This window comes from Aethalodelphis obliquidens, unplaced genomic scaffold (genome assembly GCF_003676395.1).
Source record: "Aethalodelphis obliquidens isolate GAN/ISIS:26980383/991018 unplaced genomic scaffold, ASM367639v1 scaffold68, whole genome shotgun sequence".
NCBI classification, from domain to species: Eukaryota; Metazoa; Chordata; class Mammalia; order Artiodactyla; family Delphinidae; genus Aethalodelphis; species Aethalodelphis obliquidens.
In genome coordinates, this window is record NW_020838012.1 from 1,579,809 (window position 1) to 1,600,022 (window position 20,214).

A 20,214-nucleotide genomic window follows, 5' to 3' on the forward strand; every position below is an offset into this window, starting at 1 on the left:
TTATCCTGACATAGTTACAATTGTGTGAAAAATATAATCTGCATACTATATTTGCACCAGAAGTTATATCTTAAATATTTTTACATACAGTTAAATAGCTTTAAAACAACAAAATCAAATTTTGCTCTTTCAAATTTCAAATCCTGTGTATATTATGGCATGCAATAGAGACACCATGATTTGCATATCATCTAGCCTCCAATTCTCTTTCATTATTGCACTGCAATAATAAAAATGCATTGCAATAATAAAATAATAATATTCACCTGAATATTATACCCTCCTATGCATTAAGACAGCCCCTTAGTGAAATTCATGGATTCACGGGTGTAAGATTATTGGTTGAAGTGGTCTGAAACTTAGTTATAACTCTTATGAAATTTACTCATTACTTTTCACAAAGATGGTATGAACTTATACTACCACAATATAAAATACTTACATATATATAAATTTGTTTCGTTTATGTTCTATTTAGAAAAAATAGAAAAATAAATGATAAAAGAGAAATATCTGATCAGTGCTAGAGAAAAATACTTATATCTTTTTCCATTTGTTATTAACCTCAAGACAAATAAGCTAATAATGTCCAAGTTACTTCTTTAAATTCATATAACTGTTAAATATTTGTATTAAAAAGCTATTCACTCTCATTGCTTTATTTTGACTAGAAATAAGTATATAAGAAAACAATTGAATATCAGGAACTGTAATTAAATGACATTTTCTTTAAAAACTGAGAAATAATTTTGTATCCACTGATTTGTTGTTCATGGATAAGAGCATAAAGACATTGTTTGAAAGCAGCGTGTGTGCACAAAATACTGTGCCCCTAAAAGTAATTATTACCAGACAGAAATTGAATTTTTTATTTCAGCTTGAAACTGCTGCACCTGTTTGATCATTTGGCAAAGCTGCCTTTCTATTGTTGTTCAGGAGACAAAGTGACTGATTGATCTAATTACCCTAGTGTTAACCATTCTGCAGAGAAGATCTTCTCATTTATAGCCTTGGTAGATGAGTACTATATTGCTGAGAATTAAATGACCCAGCACAGGGAAATCTAGCTATAGAGACAGAAGGAATTAATTTCTTTCCTACTTAATATGAGACGTTTTTCTAATTTTTTACTCAACTGAATAGAGGAAAATATGTAATAAACCAATCTATAATAAGTCAGATTATATATAATAAAGCCATACTGATTACCCTTTTTTCTAAATTTCAGTATAAAGAACGTAACTCCAAAAGTAGGAGACCCTGAAACCCGTAAAGCTATTCGTCGTGCCTTTGACGTGTGGCAGAATGTAACTCCTCTGACGTTTGAAGAAGTTCCCTACAGTGAATTAGAAAATGGCAAACGTGATGTGGATATAACCATCATTTTTGCATCTGGCTTTCATGGAGACAGTTCTCCCTTTGATGGAGAGGGAGGGTTTTTGGCACATGCCTATTTCCCTGGACCAGGAATTGGGGGAGATACTCATTTCGACTCAGATGAGCCATGGACACTAGGAAATCCTAATCATGATGGTAAGTGCATAGTTTTTTTCATTATAAATACTTTTATTTTTGGATGCCCAAGTGATTTACTAATTTAAAAACTTAAACTAAACAAATAATTTGTTTTTAAAATTACCAAAAAATACATGAGGCTTTTTATAACATTTTAGAACAAGAATTTGTACGAGTCATTAGACAATAATAGTTTTTCATGTGGCTTTTGATTAAAGATTAGAACTTTACAGTGTATTCTATAAATGCTTTAAAGTGAATTTTGTTTTCTATAAAGAGTCATTTAAAAGTTTCTGTAGTATTCAAGTCATGGGACACACATTAAGTAAATTATGCTATTTTTTTACACTTAATTCCAGTGTTTCCACTTGAAACTTAACCCTGATTGACATTGGTGGTGTAGCTTCTACCATATCTTTTCTGTTTATTTTTTTCCATTATAATCTTTCTAATCTGTAAGTTTTCTCCTTCTCTTTTGTCTCATAATTTCCTTGGTCTCCCAATCTGACATATTCTTGTATGATATCTTTATAGAAACCAGATTCTTGCAAATCTATTCCAACATATCTATCAGTTTTCTAATCCTTATAGTTATTCTAATATGCAAAAATAATGTAAAAATTAAAAACTCAACAGCTAAAAGTATCGTTACTTGATATAAGAAGCATGTGTTTCTTCCTAGGGAACAATTTTGTGTTTAAAAAATATTCATAGAATTATAGGATTCTAGAGTTATAAGATTCTTAAGTCATCATCTCTCATAATTCTTGTAATCAATACTTAAATATTTTACTTTTTCACCACAGTAGAATGTTGAAAATACAAGTGTGCATTGTTTAATGACAACTAATCAGCTAATAAAACTCTTAATTCCTCCTTGATGAGTTAAGCCCAGCCGTCAAATTAAGCTTTGTTAGTTCCTTAGAAGGTTTAGTTAGCTGGATTAATGTAATAGTCTTGCATGTTTAGAACATGTAGGGTTCAAACACATTATGGATAGAATGAATTAGTTGAGTTAAACTTGAAATAACATTAATTTTCAAAGAGAAAAATATAATAAATAACTGTTCATGTTTTCCAAAAGGAAATAAAATATCTAGTATTGAACAAAATGATTTTTGTATTGTTATTAATAGGTGTATTTGCTATAATATAAAATTATGATTTCATTTTTAAGAACTGGTTTGGAGGCTAATGGCAGCTATGTTGGGAGGATTCACTATACTGGAATGAAAGTCAGATACTTTGGAGTCAAACAGACGTACATTCCTGGCTAAATGTTCAGTAGCTCAATAACCTGCTAACATACTGTATACTTGATTTCATTCTTTACCTTGTATTGCAGGGCTGGGGACATTGTAAGGAGAAGTGCTTTCTATTTAGGCATGTTTAACTTATTGTATAGCTGAGAATCTAATAATAAAATATCTGCAACATGATAGTTGGCCCATACTTGTTTGATACATAATTCATTTAAAATTAAATGTGTTTATTTTTATCAATATCACACAGGAATTCAAATGAAGTAGCTCAGACTTCTTCAAGTCAATTGCTAAAAATGTTTTAAATAATGGAAAAATATTTGCATTCTAACTAATTGAGAAAAGTAGCACATATAATGGTAGAATTTTGCTGACATAGGCATAACTACATTTGCTTCCAAGGGAAAGATTTTCTTCTAAACTTCTGAACAGAGAAAATTGTATTTTATTCCAATAATGAGTCTAACTGTTAAAGATACTGTAAATGTGTAGCTTTGAAGTTGTGTTAATTTGGCTTTGTGGACTCATAAATTTAAAATTGTTTTAAAATTCTATATGAAGGAGATGGTGCCTATTAAATGGCCTATATTTTCTCTTAAAATGTGGAAATCATCAAGAAAGCTGCACGAATCCTTTAAATGTATTCTCTATTAGCTGTACTTTTTTAGGCATTAACTAATACTTTTAAAAAATAAGTTTTAAAAATATCTATAGGGGCATTTGAAGTGACATAGGAAATGAGAATTTTTCCACTGATTTGAGTATTATAGGTATTATTAATGTTTATTTGTTTTTTTGTGTGATTTAAGAAGTCTTTCAAGGAATATATATGTGGGAAAGAATTCAGAAATGGGACATAGGAGCTAAATGTGTACAATCAAGTCGATGGACTTTTAACTCAGACTGTGTATTAATACATTTGATTGCCTTTTAAATTATACTGTAGAAGTATAATAACTTTTTACATATACATATATTAAAAACCTAAACAAAAAATTATTTAATATTTAGTGTTTCATTTGGATGAAAATATTTCTTTACTGGTCCAATAAGAATATTTTTCCTTTTCAGTGAGCATAAAGAAAATGATTCTGCAAAACAACAGTGTTCAGAATTGTAGGAGATTAAAGGAAAAGTTAACTGTTCAAGATGTAATACCATAAAGATTTACTGCTTAATTGAAATTCAGACTTTTAACTAGCAACAGGGCAGCTATGGTAATGTCATATGAAGTACTGATTGTTTATCAAAGGAAAACCCTCTAGCTTTGTTGTGGTACTGTTGAATGTGTGGAGAATTAATGTATTTGTACATCCTAGATCCTTTCTGTAAGGCTGTCTTTTTGTATCACAAATATACAGGCACAATTCTGACATCTTTACTGATAAAACTTTTTGTTTCTTTAATCTAGTCCTCCAATGTCCCCTGGCTTATTTCCCTGAAAATTTTTCTTTCTGTCCTACTCAGAGCTCTTAAGCATCTAGAAAACAGAGAAGCTTGAAAGTTTAGCAAAAATGCAAATGACAGAGCCTCTTGATAAGTACCCAGCTCATTTTCCACATCATATTGCTCAGTTAATGAAGGCAATTTGAATTCTGTCTACCTCAAAAGAGATAAAACAGTGTCTTAGTCTGCCAGTAATCCTTAATTCATTGTTGTCCACTTTCCTATCAATTTGCTTATAGTCATGATACCTTTTGAAAGCTTAAGCTAATGCTCATTAAGGAAATTACACAATACTTACATTAAAATAAATAAATAAGTACACCACACACACACACACACACACACACACACCCTTAGTAAATAGAATGCCTTTTTTTGCTCCAAGATGTTTTTTTTTTCTTTAAGGAGTGGATAAGAAAAACATCTGCATAGTAATTCTAAACAGAAAATGTTACTGTGATATGGTTTTTAAAAAGTATACATTGCCCGAATGTGTGTTAGGAAATTTAAATCTAGCAAAATGTTAAGATTCATTTTGAACATCATTATCATATTGTTTCCTTGGCTACTGTATAAAGTTTAAATGGTAATGTCAATGTAAACACGAACTTACCACAAAGATTCTTTCTAATTAGACAAGTAATCTACCACAGTCAGAGGATTACAAACTGATAATCTCCAAACATAAAGGTTATCTATTAAAATAATATATAAAACTATGACAAGAGAAATATCCAGATGCATATCTTATTTTACTATGTAGTTCTATTAACTATTCTATTAACAAAAAGAATGCATTGCCTTGGCTCTGTTTATTGGTGTAAAGGTCACTGTCTAAAGTCAGAAGGTGATCATGAGGTGCTCAGAGCTGTTGTGGCAGTCTATCCACAAACTAAGGAGAGAGCGATGATGATGAAAATTTCATGAGACATCAAAATCCTTAAATCTATTGCATCATTATGACAGTTAATTTTATGTGTCAAGTTGATTGGTCTAAGGGATGCCCAGATAGCTGCTAAAATATCATTTCTGAATTTGCCTGTGGGGTGTTTCTGGGAGAGATTAGCATTTGATTTGGTAGACTGAGTAAAGAAGATCTTCCTTCACCCATGTGGGCAGGCATGATCCGATCCATTGAGGGCCAGTATAGAACAAAAGAGAATGGGTGAATTCTGTCTCCCTTCTTGATGTGGCACCTGCATCTTTCCCTGACTTTGTACTTCAGAACTCCTGGTTCTTGGGCCTTTGGACTCAAACTGAATTGTACCATCAGGTTTCCTGGTTCTTCAATTTGCTGACAACAGATAGCGGGACTTCTTAGCCTCCATAACCTCATGAGCCAATTCCTATAATATATCTACTCTAATATAGCCATATATATCCTACTGATTGTACTTCTCTGGAGAATACAAACTAATATAATCATTAAATGTGAAACGGTCAAATTCTACATCTAAGCCCACAAATTCTTTGAATAGACCAAGTTTAAGTTAAGTATCTTCATGATATAATGTTTGAGTCAATGGACATGATTTATACAAACCAGGGAGAGTTAACTTTCTGTAAGAGAGATTTTGTCATTGGTGTGCAAATACAAGTTTACCAAGAGGCACACCTAGGCCTTAACAAGCTGTCTGTCACCTCTCCAATTTTTATGCTCATTTTGCAGCTGTATCTGCTATATAATATTTTTCAGATGCCTGCAGGTTTTGGACTTTGATCTTTGAGAACAGGAAGGGTTAGTTGCCGAACAGATATTACCAAGAGTCCTAGAAGTGCTGCAGTCTGTGGGAATATTATCTGTATCAATCTGTCTTGCGCTTTTTAAAAATACGGGAAGGACTTGATATGACGGGAGAGTCAAGGACTTTTACTCATCCTTAAAACCAGAGTATTTATTGAGATTTTAAACTGTAAAACTATTAGCTGTCTGCCACACAGTTATTACCTTACGATGCTTTACCAAAACTTTCTATAGTAATTTGGATTTGAAAACTATGATAGAGATTTTTTGATTGTTTTTAAAAAACTTCCTTCCCTCCTTCCTGGAATAAACTTCATTTCACTGAGTTTATTTCATTTCACTAGACCAGTGACCTAAAGTTTGATAGTCTTTACTTTTTCAAAACCTCTCAATTATGTTGTTTCATATGATTACTATGCAGGTTCTACTTTGTTCTTTATTTTTAGATCTTTGTGTCCAATTAGAGAATAGAAGATGAATTGATGTCATCACACTCAAAATATTGTTTCATTATATCAGTTTTATTAAAGTATATAGATGGATCATGTACATTAAAATACATGTAACATAGAGCAGAAACAGATAGAGCCAGACCTTTCAATGGCTTAACACAATAGAATTTTATTTCTTGCTCATGTGGTGGGGCAGAGGGACTGTCCACTCAATCAGCCAGAGACCCAGAATAATGGAGGCTCAGCCATCATCAAGACATGATTTTCAGAGTTTCCTAAGGCATAAACATCCAGACAGCAGCTGAGCAAACCAAGGTAGTTTTGCTCATTTGCTTATGTGCCAGACCTGCAAGCAGTAAATATTATTTTCCCCCAAGTTCTACTAACTAGAATTCAATCCTATGGCCACATCTAATCATAAAGAAAGCTAGAGAAGGCTTATTTTTTTTTATTGCAGTATAGTTGATTTATAATGTTGTGTTAGTTTCAGGTGTGCAACAAAGTGAATCAGTTATACGTATACATGTATTCACTCTTTTTTAGATTCTTTTCATATATAGGCTATTAAAGAGTATTAAGTATAGTTCCCTGTGCTATACCATAAGTCCTTATTAGTTATCTATTTTATATATAATAGTGTGTATATGTCAGTCCCAATCTCCCAATTTATCCCTCCCCCCCACTTGCCCCCTGGTGACCATAAGTTTGTTTTCTACATCTGTAACTCTATTTGTTTCATAGATAAGTTTATTTGTACCTTTGTTTTAGATTCCACATATAAGTGATATCATATGATATTTGTCTTTGTCTGACTTACTTCATTCAGTATGACAATCTCTAGGTCCATCCATTTTGCTGCAAATGGCATTATTTCATTCTCTTTTTTTTTTTGACTAATATTCCATTGTATATATGTACCACATCTTTTAAAATATTTATTTATTTTATTGGAGTTTAGTTGCTTTACACAGTTGTGTTAGTTTCTGCTGTACAGCAAACTGAATCAACTATATATATATATATATATATATATATATATATATATATATATTCCCTCTTTTTTGGATTTTCTTCCCTTTTAGGTCACCACAGAGCACCGAGTAGAGTTCCCTGTGTTATAGAGTAGGTTCTCATTAGTCATCTGTTTTATGCAGAGTAGTGTATATATGTCAATCCCAATCTCCCAGTTCATCCCACCCCCTCTTCCCTTGGCATCCATACATTTGTTCTCTACGTCCACATTTGTATTTCTGTTTTGCAAATAAGTTCATCTATACTATTTTTCTAGATTCCACAAATATATGTTAATATACGATATTTATTTTTCTCTTTCTGACTTCACTCTCTATGACAGTCTCTAGGTCCATCCACATCTCTGCAAATGACACAATTTTGTCCCTTTTTATGGCTGAGTAATACTCCATTGTATATATGTACCACATCTTCTTTATCCATTCCTCTGTTGATGGACATTTAGGTTGCTTCCATGACCTGGTTATTGTAAATAGTGCTGCAATAAACATTGCAGTGCATGTATCTTTTTGAATTATGGTTTTCTCCAGATATATGCCCAGGTTTGATGAGCAACTAGTCAGTGTCTGCCACACCAATAAGTTGTGAGGTAAAAACAATGCTAGATTGATGTTAAATATACTACTCTGCATCTGTGGGTAAGCTGCTTAACCATAATTTCCCTTAATGCAGATTTTAACCTATTAATCATTATTTAGCTTCTGTCATTCCTCTTCTTATATAGTATGTGTAGGAATTATCTTTCTAATCCATCTTCTTATAGAGTATCTATCCTTAAATCTAGGTAGACAACCAAGTCTACCAATGAAGTACAATTTTCAAATTTAACCATTAGTTAGTTTATCAAAATAATGTCTTTAAGTTTTTGAAAAAAATCCAGTTGGTTGGAGTTAATAATTTGATAGTATTTTATTGACTAAATTATCAAGACCATTAATGAATTTCTACCTTACTTTTGTGTAATTGTTTTTTGCAGTATTACAACCATACCATTACAAAACCTGGCATTCTACCATTTTAGTAATTTCCTTATATTTTAAACACAACAAAACTATCAACTAACTGTTCCCACATTTAATTTATAACTCACTTCTTCATTTTTAATCAAATATTGCCACGACTTACCTCCTACACAGTCTGTTGATTAGGTATCAAAGCAGTAACAGAAATAGCCCATGTTGCAATTAACAGTGGAAATTATACTTTGCCGTTGACTGGATGCATCAGAGAACAAGAGAATGGGTCTACAAGAGACCAAGACGGGAATGTTCTACCTCTGTTAGGCACGGCTATGCTAAATGCATTTGCCCTGAACAATGGAAACTGACCTAAAACTATAGAATATCAGCCATTCTCCAGGTTTCAATTGAAATGGTTATTTGGCCAATATGAAGAAAGGTAGGGAAATTAAGAATAATTTAAAAACTCTCTTTGCTGGTTATTGTCAGTCTCATTCAAAGTTGCATAAAGAAGAAAACAGTGAAAAATAAATACTAATAGAAGCCAAATTTAATTGAAATTATTTAAAATTCAGCTTATATATTTAACTCATTTATTCCTCACACAAATTAATAAGGAAGATAGTGTAATTATTTCCACTTTGCAAGGAAATCGAGGCACAGAAAGTTTGGTAACTTGCTTAAGTTTACCTAGTTAGTAACAAAAAATGATACCATTAAAAAGATACTGAAAAAACTACCGGAAGACTCAGGAGAAAAGCCGATTGCTGAAAATACTTTATCGAGTGAACCAGAAAATCAATATTGGAAATAACTCAAAATACCCATAAAGGCTCTCTATGGAACAGGAAAATAAAACCTATTATTGCTTTAAAAACTGAATCTGTCATGTGGAAGAAAATCTTGGTAAGCATTTTCAGAAAAACATAATAAGATAAAATGATGTGAAATTAAGGATAGATATTAGAATACTTATAGATAACACCAGTATAAGAAGTAAGATTCTTCCAAAAGAAGGAAGAGTAAAAAATTAAGTAAAATAAGTAAGCAAATGTCTATTAGAAAAGTCTTCTAAAGTATGACAGTAGTATGCAATTCAAAAGGAGTCATTGCATTCATTGCAAAATTACCAAATCAGATCCATAAATAAATACATCTTACAAGTAAAAACAAGATCCCATTAACCAAAAGGCAGAAAAAAAAAATATAGGTTCTTCTCAGAGGCCAAAATACAAGGCTAATCATTTTGTGTGTTCTTTTTTTGTTTTTTGTTTTTTTGCGGTACGTGGGCCTCTCACTGTTGTGGCCTCTCTCGTTGTGGAGCACAGGCTCCGGACACTCAGGCTCAGCGGCCATGGCTCACGGGCCCAGCCGCTCCGCGACATGTGAGATCTTCCCAGACCGGGGCACGAACCCGTGTCCCCTGCATCAGCAGGCGGACTCTCAACCACTGCACCACCAGGGAAGCCCCATTTTGTGTGTTTTTTAACCTTTGCTATTCTAATTGCTAAAAATGATGGAAGAAATTATACATAATATTCTTTTATATTCTAATAGCTTCCTTGTTCTTTTTAATATTAAACTTCATCTGTGGTTTTAAAATATTTCTATATAAATGATCTTTGTTTTAGAAATCATATGTGTTCTGAGTGATACTTCCTTATGATTTGGTAATAATATAAAGGTAGAAGTAAATTGTGGAGTAAATATTCAGCATTTATATAAAATATAACATTAGCATAGAGGTCTACTAATATTACTGTATTTTCATACACTCTCCTTTCAACAAACATTTCATTGATCATTAGGATATTAGTAATATGGTAGAAACCACTACTTCATATAGTAGGAACCCAAGGGAAAGACTAAACATTACATAAAATCCCAATAAAAATATTAATAAACCATAACATTTTAAAAGAAGATATTTTACAATCTAGGATAGAAACATAATACAATTATTTATAATACTGACTGTGGAAAGTATCATAATAGTGGTTTTAAAAGAGCACTCTTGAAATACCTGCTTCTAGAGGAGTAGATATTTCAAAGATTCTTCTTATTACTAAATAACTAATCAATGAAGCATACTTTTAACTGAGTAGATGGCACCACATTCAGCAAATAATATCTTCACAATATCAGGGAAACAATAAACTGAAACTAGAGTTTTGAGTAACCTGCATATGTGAAAAGCAGAGACCAAGGTTTATGTCAGGGACAAAGTGAATCTGAAGATTCTGTATTAAAATACCAGCACTTGGATATAGACAATATGATCCAAGATTCATAATATCACACACCCCCACATACACACTCAGATCCCAGTATAAGTGAATACGTGTTCTCTTTAGCAGAAAGCATACTGGCTTTAGGCTCTCATATTTTTTTCATAGATAGATGTAATGTAAATGTAAAGATCACTAAACATAAAAGGAAATCAAGCATAATGAATGAGAATCAGCTTTAAAAAAGAGATTATTCTCCAGGAATTTAAGTTACTGAAATTATAAATTTAAAAAGGATACAACTTCAGGGTGTGATAGCTCTAAAAAGGAGAGACGGAATCACAGAAATGAACAAGAAACAAGATATTATTTAAAAAGATGAAGAAGAGATGAAAAATAAAACCTAAAAATGTAATAGTAAGAATAAAATATAATAATAATGGGTAGGTTAAAGAGCAGACTAAAATTAGCTATAGATAGTGAATAATAAGATAGATCTAAATAAATCCACAAATCACAGTATGGAGGGTAAAAAGGATGAAGCATACAAAAGATTAAGAGATAAGGAAAATAGAACAAAAGATCTAGTATAAATACAATTGAAATCCCAGAAAGAGAGAATTACAAAAGAAGCAATATCTGAAGGTATACTAATTGATAATTACCTAGATATAAAAGTATAAATCCACAGATGGAATCCCAATTTATTCAAAAGAGTATAAATTCAAAAACACACACACACACTTTAGAGTAAATGCAAGTTACCAAAGACAAAGGAAAGATTTTCAAAACAGATAGATGGAAAGCACACTTCACCTATAACTAGCCAGGAAATTCCCCAGACAATAAGGATCTCAATAACAATGAAATATTTTGAAATGCTCAGAATAAATAACTATCAGCCTAGAATTATCCAACAAAACTATCTTTCAGAAGTTAGAATGAAATAGAAAATTTTAAAAGGATAAAAAATTAGACAAATTGCAATTCAGTTAATAACTCTAAAAGACTTTCTAACACTTGACAAAATAACCCTATAACAAACTTAGATAAAAGAAATAATTTTGATCAAAGAAATTAATAAATATTCCATGTATGAAATAATAGTAATGTGTAATCTGTACAACTAAAAAGAGAAGAAGCTTACTGAAAAATAACTACATGAAAACCAGGGAAGCAGAGATCAATATTGAAATACTCTAAGATTCTCATATAATTTAACAATAAGGTTAAGGAATTAATTTTATATTCCCGTAAACAAGCATAATAAATTGCCAAAAGCAAACAATAAAATAAATAAATAAGTAAATAAGTAAATAAATAAATATAAATTAAAAAAAAAATTAAGCAGTGCATAACTTCCAAAATATGCATAGACACCAAAACAGGAACTACAAACTTGCAAAAAGGAGACCCCAAAGCAGTGTTAAAAAGGAGACCCCAACAAAGTAAGTTAAACAAAATGAGAAGACAGAAAAATATGCAGCAGATGAAGGAGCAAGTTAAAATCCCACCAGACCAAACAAATGAAGAGGAAATAGACAGCCTACCTAAAAAGAAATACACAGTAATGATAGTAAAGATGATCCAAAATCTTGGATATAGAATGGAGAAAATAAAAGAAGCATTTAACAAGGACCTAGAAGAACTAAAGAGCAAACAAACAATAATAAACAACACAATTCTCTGGAAGGAATCAAAAGCAGAATAACTGAGGCAGAAGAACAGATAAGTGACCTGGAAGATAATATAGTGGAAATAAACACCACAGAGCAGAATAAAGAAAAAAGAATGAAAAGAATTGAGGACAGTATCAGAGACCTCTGGGACAACATTAAATGCACCAATATTCAAAGTATAGGGGTCCTAGAAGAAGAACAGAAAAAGAAAGGGTCTGAGAAAATATTTAGATTATAGTCAAAAGCTTCCCTAACATGGGAAAAGAAATAGTCAGTCAAGTCCAGGAAGGGCAGAGAGTCTCATACAGGATAAATCTAAGGAGAAACATGCTAAGACACATTAATCAAACTCTCAAAATTAAAAACAAAGAAAAAATATTAAAAACAGCAAGGGAAAGCAACAAATAACATACAAGGGAATCTGCATAAGGTTAACAGCTGATCTTTCAGCAGAAATGCTGCAAACAGGAAGGGAGTGGCAGGACATAGTTAAAGTGATGAAAGGGAAAAACCTACAACCAAGTTTATTCTACCTAGCAAGGATTTCACTCAGATTCGAAGGAGAAATTAAAACTTTAAAGACAAGCAAAAGTTAAGAGAATTCATCACCACCAAACCAGCTTTAAACAAATGCTAAAGGAACTTCTCTAGGCAGGAAACACAAGAAAAGGAAAAGACCTACAATAACAAACCCAAAACAATTAAGAAAATGATAATAGGGACATACATATTGATAATTACCTTGAATATAAATGGATTAAATGCTCCAACCAAAAGACATAGACTGGCTGAATGGATACAAAAACAAGACCCATATATATGGTGTCTACAAGAAACCCATTTCAGACCTAGGGACACATACAGACTGAAAGTGAGGGGATGAAAAAAGATATTCCATGCAATTAGAAATGAAAAGAAAACTGGAGTGGCAGTTCTCATATCAGACAAAATAGACTTTAAAATAAAGACTATTCCAAGAGACAAAGAAAGACATTACATAAAGATCAAGGAATCAATCCAAGAAGATATAACAATTAAAAGCATTTATGCAACCAATATAATAGCACTTCAGTACATAAGGCAAATGCTAATAGCCATAAAGAGGGAAATTAACAGAAACACAATAATAGTAAGGGACTTCAACACCCCACTTTCACCAATGGAAAGATCATCCAAAATGAAAATAAATAAGAAAACCCAAGGTTTAAATGACATATTAAACATGATGGACTTAATTGATATCTATAGGACATTCCATGCAAAAAAAAAGAATACACTTTTTTCTCAAGTGCTCATGGAACATTCTCCAGGACAGATCATATCTTGGGTCAAGTATCAAGCCTTGGTAAACTGAAGAAAATTGAAATTGTATCAAGTATCTTTTCCATCCACAGTGTTATAAGACTAAGGATCAATTACAAGAAAAAAAACTGTAAAATATACAAACACATGGAGACTAAACAATACACTACTTAATAACCAAGAGATCACTGAAGAAATCAAAGAGGAAACCAAAAAATACCTAGAAACAAATGACAATGAAAACACGATGACCCAAAACCTATGGGACACAGCAAAAGCACTTCCAGAGTGAAGTTTATAGCAATACAATTGTACCTCAAGAAACAAGAAAAATCTCAAAGAACCAAATATTACACCTAAAGCAATTAGAGAAAGAAGAACAAAAAAACCCAAAGTTTTCAGAAGAAAAGAAATAATACAGATCAGATCAGAAAGAAATGAAAAAGAAATGAAGAAAACAATAGCAAAGATCAATAAAACTAAAAGATGGTTCTTTGAGAAGATAAACAAAATTGATAAACCATTAGCCAGACTCAACAAGAATAAAAGGGAGAAGACTCAAATCAAAGGAATTAGAAATGAAAAGAAGTAACAACTGAGACTAAGCAACTATATGCCAATAAAATGGACAACCTGGAGGAAATTCTTAGCAAAGCACAACCGTCCAAGACTGAACCAGGAAGAAATAGAAAATATAAACAGACCAATCACAAGAAGTGAAATTGAAACTGTGATTAAAAATCTTCCAACAAACAAAAGCCCAGGACCAGATGTCTTCACAGGCGAATTCTATCAGATACTTAGAGAACAGGTAACACCTATCCTTCTCAAGCTCTTCCAAAACATAGCAGAGGGAGGAACATGCCCAAACTCATTCTAAGAGACCACCATCACTCTGATACCAAAACCAGACAAAGGTGTCACAAAAAAAAGAAGAAAACTACAAGCCAATATCACTGATGAACATACATGCTGAAATCCTCAAAAAAATACTAGGAAACAGAATTCAACAGCACGTAAAAAGGATCTTATACCATGATCAAGTGGGGTTTATCCCAGCAATGCAAGGATTCTTCAATATACGCAAATCAATCAATGGGATTACACATTAACACATTAAGGAATAAAAACCATATGATAATCTCAATAGATGCCGAAAAAGCTTTTGACAAAATTCAACAACCATTTATGATAAACTCTCCAGAGAGCAGGCATAGACGGAACCTACCTCAACATAATAAAGGCCATATATGACACCCCCAGCCAACATTGTTCTCAGTGGTGCAAAATTGATATAATTTCCTCTAAGATCAAGAAAAAGACAAGGGTGCCCACTCTCACCACTATTATTCAACATATTTGGAAGTTTTAGCCACAGTAATCAGAGAAGAAAAAGAAATAAAAGGATTCTAAATCAGAAAAGAAGAAGTAAAACTGTCACGATTTGCAGGTGACGATACTATACAAAGAGAGTCCTAAAGATGCTACCAGAAAATTACTAGAGCTAATCAATGCATTTGGTTAAATAGCAGTGTACAAAATTAATGCACAGAAATCTCTTGCATTCCTATACACTAATGATGAAAATCTGAAAGAGAAATTAAGGAAACACTCCCATCTACCATTGCAACAAAAAGGATAAAATACTTAGAAATAAACCTACCTAAGGAGATAAAAGACCTGTATGCAGAAAACTATAAGACATTGATGAAAGAAAGATGATACAAACAGGTGGAGAGATATACCATGTTCTTGGATTGGAAGAATCAACACTGTGAAAATGACCATACTACTAAAAGCAATCTACAGATTCAATGCAATCCCTATCAAATTCCCAATGGCATGTCTCACAGAACTAGAACAAAAAATTTCACAATTTCTGTGGAAACACAAAAGACCCTGAATAGCCAAAGCAAACTTGAGAAAGAAAACCGGAGCTGGAGGAATCAGGATCCCTGGCTTCAGACTATACTACAAAGCTACAGTAATCAAGACAGTATGGTACTGGCACTAAAACAGAAATATAGATCAATGGAGCAGGATAGAAAACCCAGAGATAAACCCACATGCATATGGTCACCTTATCTTTGATAAAGAAGGCAAGAATATACAATGGAGAAAAGATAGCCTCTTTAATAAGTGGTGCTGGGAAAACTGGACAGCTCCATATAAAAAAAATGAAATTAGAACACTCCCTAACACCACATACAGAAATAAAACTCAAAATGGTTTAAAGACCTAAATGTGAGGCCCAACACTACCAAACTCTTAGAGGAAAACATAGGCAGAACACTCTATGACATAAATCACAGCAAAATTCTTTTTGACCCACCTTCTAGATAAATGGAAATTAAAAAAAAAAGGGACCTAATGAAACTTAAATGCTTTTGCACAGCAAAGGAAACATAAACAGATGAAAAGAAAACCCTCAGAATGGGAGAAAATATTTGCCAAATAAGCAACTGACAAAAGATTAATCCCCAAAATTTACAAGCAGTTCATGCAGCTCAATATCAAAAAAAAAAACAAAAACAAAAACAACCCAATCCAAAAATGGGCTGAAGACCTAAATAGACATTTCTTCAAAGAAGATATATAGATTGCCAACAAACACATGAAAGGATGCTCAACATCACTAATCATAATCATTAGAGAAATGCAAATCAAAACTACAATGAGGTATCAACTCACACCCGTCAGAATGGCCATCATCAAAAAATCTACAACCAATAAATGCTGGAGAGGGTGTGGAGAAAAGGGAACCCTCCAACATGGTTGGTGGGAATGTAAATTGATACAACCACTATGGAGAACAGTATGGAGGTTCCTTAAAAAACTAAAAATCGAACCACCATATGACCCAGTGATCCCACTACTGGGCACATATCCTAAGAAAACCATAATTCAAAAGAGCCATGTATCACAATGTTCATTGCAGCACTATTTACAATAGCCAGGACATGGAAGCAACCTAAGTGTCCATCAACAGATGAATGGATAAAGAAGATGTGGCACATATATACAATGGAATATTACTCAGCCATGAAAATAAATGAATTGAGTTATTTGTAGTGAGGTGGATGGACCTAGAATCTGTCATACAGAGTGAAGTAAGTCAGAAAGAGAAAAACAAATACCATATGCTAACGCATATAAATTGAAAGTAAAAGAAAAAAACGGTTCTGATGAATATAGGGGTAGGACAGGAATAAAGGCACAGAGGTAGAGAATGGACTCGAGGATCGGGGATGGGGGAAGTTTAAGCTGGGAAGAAGTTAATGAGTAGCATTGACAGATATACACTACCAAATGTAAAATAGATAGCTAATGGGAAGCAGCTGCTTCACACAGGGAGATCAGCTCCGTGCTTTGTGACCACCCAGAGGGGTGGGATAGGGTGGTGAGAGGGAGACACAAGAGCAAGGGCATGTCGGGATATATGTATACATGTCGCTTATTCACTTTGTTATACAGCTGAAATTAACACAATATTGTAAAGCAATTATACTGCAATAAAGCTGTTTAAAAAAATAAAGAAGCAAAAACCAGACACAGGCATATAAATTGCTTTTCAAAGCAAGGGAAAGATATCACAATTTTAAGAATAGTGATTAATTCTAAGGGAAGCAGAGGACTGAAATATGGACTAGATATAAGTAGATGTAAAGGAGTTGGCAATAATTTATTTTTAAGTTGGGATGATGGATTTTCAGGTTTATGTTATTATGATATGCTTCATAATTTACATATATGTTAAGGATATTGTTTTACATGTATCAAATATTGCATAATCAGAATTATATTATTAGAAAGGGTCTTGCTAAGAGTACAGAACCCCAAAATATTATTTGATCCTAATCAAATACACCAGTAACACTGAATAGAACTTTTCCTGCAAAAAAATATGTTTGAGTTGAGAATTAAGGGAAAATTATAATTTTGACAGAGAAATGGAAAGAAGAAAATATTAAGACAAAGAAACTATATGGAAAAAATCATAGAGTGTAAAATAATTAGGACATGTTGGCCTAGAACAGGATTTCTCAGCCTCAGCACTATTGAAATTTTGAGACCCATATTTTTGGGGAGCAGGGAGGAGTTTCCTATACATTAATTGCATTATCCCTGGCCTCTATCCATAGATGCTAGTATCAGCCTCAATTGTAAATAACCAAAATTGTCTTCCAGCCAAAACTGTCTCCAGTCTTTCCCAACTGTCCACTAGGGGAAGGAGAGTGCAAAATATTCCTCAGTTGAAATCCCTGGTCTAGAAAATGGGATAATTAAATGTGACCATTAGTATTAAGCTAAAACTATGAAGTTCAGTTTTATTTAATTTGTTGAAATTATTTAGTGACAGGCTGATGAAGTCGATTTCTATTATGGCCCATTGGAATCCACCAAACTCGATTTAACAAGAGAATAAAATGAACACACCTATGATTTAGAACAATTTATTCAGGTTGCAGGATATAAGCTATCTCATAAGGAGAAAATATGAAGAGTTGAGTATGAATCTCTTCAGGGCTAATTTCTCTATTTAAATTGTGTGACTTCTGTTGAATATTATCTCCTATACCATTATTTAATTCAAGATGTATATATATTGAGAATTACAGAGTAATAAAAAAGGAATAGCGTTTGAAAACACTCTACAGGCAATAGTGGATTCTATTAAAATGAGATTATTGTACAAAATAAAACATATAAGCATATGTAATAAATAATTTATTTTTTAACAATAAGATTTGACTTATTCAAATGTGAACATTCTGGTGGCTCCACCCTACCCAAGAGCAAGAACCTTTGATTACTTCTCTGTGGCAATTCTAGTTTAAATTTATCAAACCCACTATTTACAGTTTTTTAAAAAATTCTGATCAGAGTCTCAGGCTGTGTCTTGGATATATTTAGTTCTAAATTTCCTCATGCATAAAAGTAAATACTAGTTTCTGAATACCAAGGTATTCAATTTCAGAGTTGGAAAATTTGTCTCAAGTAGTATATTACTATTATATAATGATTTGCAAAATCACAACCTATTTCCTATTTACTTAAACTTATTTTTACATATATGAAATGGAATTTCACTCTAAGATTATTCCATATTATATTAATCTGTAATATATACAAATTATTCAATCTAAATTCTCCTTTCTCTGATTTTATCTTAACTTTTTAAACCAAAACCAAATTTTACCATTTTCTTCTATTTCATATTGTAAGTTTTCCAAAGGTGCATATGTATATATGTATGTGTGTATAGTACATTCAGGTTTCCTTAGAGCAAAATTGGTGCTTTGTTAGAACTTTCCTTTCACTTGCCAAGATTTACATTTTTTTGTAGCCACCTTCTCCTTTTAATTTTATTTTTAAAAGATGCATATTGGATAAAAAATAAGATCAAGAAAGCTGATATTTAGTTCTAGCAGATTTACTCATTCTATAGCAGTGTCAAAGAAGGAAATACTAACAATAAAATATATATATTTTATGGTATATTAAACACATTTATATATTTATGTATTAAACCAGTGACAAAAAGCCCTGGCTTAAAATAAAAGTTTTTTACCTAATGAAACTTTTCATTTAGAGCCCTTTTTTTGGGAATGAATCTACAAAAATCTTAGCTGGATGAGTGGTACTAATGTTTTTTACCTAATAGAAACATGCTGGGGAAATGTTCATTTCTGATTTGCAGTTTATTTCTCAGCAAGGAGATCCAGAAAAAATAAATTAGTTGCAATTTAAACCTTTAAATTTACCTAAACTTTCAACCTAATTCCCTGGCCTTAACAGATAACCATGCATCTTAAATTGAAATCAGTTTATGTAGTTATATTCACAGATCTTTTCTGCCTCATCTTTGACTTTCACTCATTGTTTCCTCATGAATTCTTGCCTTTGGGAAAAAATGGATGTGTTTTATGTCCATCACCCCTTCCATCATAAAGTTCTACTCAGCCCTCAAGACCCTGCCTTTATCTAATCAGACTACCAAACTTTGTCTTAATCATTAACTCTTTTACTTATAACTTTGCGATCCACAAATATACACAGCACATTTACTTTAGTATCTTAAGAACATAATGAATTCTTACATAATAAATGAAACCAAACCAGAGATGAGATATCTTACAACATGCATTTCCAGACATAATAGATCATATTTTTTATCTTTTCAACATATTAAAATAATCATTTTAATCAGGTAATAAGAGAACTTCAAGTAGAACGCTTCACACTTTAGCCTGAGGTCAGCTGGTGCAAGTCACCAGAATAAAGTAAAAGAATCATTGAAGAAACATTGGGAAATAGTTCCCATTACCTGGGTTTATTATCAACTCATATTATTTAAGTCAAACTAACCTGACTCACCTTGATTTATTTTCAACCCTGACCATATTCTTTTCCAAACGTTATCTCTTCAGTTCAAGGTGGTGGGGTTGGGGCAATGACTGCAGGAAGGAGATCATTATCATCATAGCCTTCCCTCAGGTTGACTGTTCTGTCCATTTCTATTCAGGACCCTGGGAGTTTATATCTGTTATTATGCTATTTTTCAAAAATGAAGAACCATTTAACACTACTACCA

General features: G+C 32.4%; 1 protein-coding gene across 1 annotated transcript in view; it reads left to right on the top strand.

Annotated features, from left to right (window-relative positions):
- The window catches only part of MMP16 (matrix metallopeptidase 16), a 354,140-nt gene that overhangs the window by 191,884 nt on the left and 142,042 nt on the right, over positions 1-20,214 (top strand). The window contains exon 4 of the mRNA XM_027089737.1: positions 1,229-1,533. Coding sequence (XP_026945538.1) covers positions 1,229-1,533 — 305 coding nt within the window. The remainder of the gene's footprint in view (positions 1-1,228; positions 1,534-20,214) is intronic.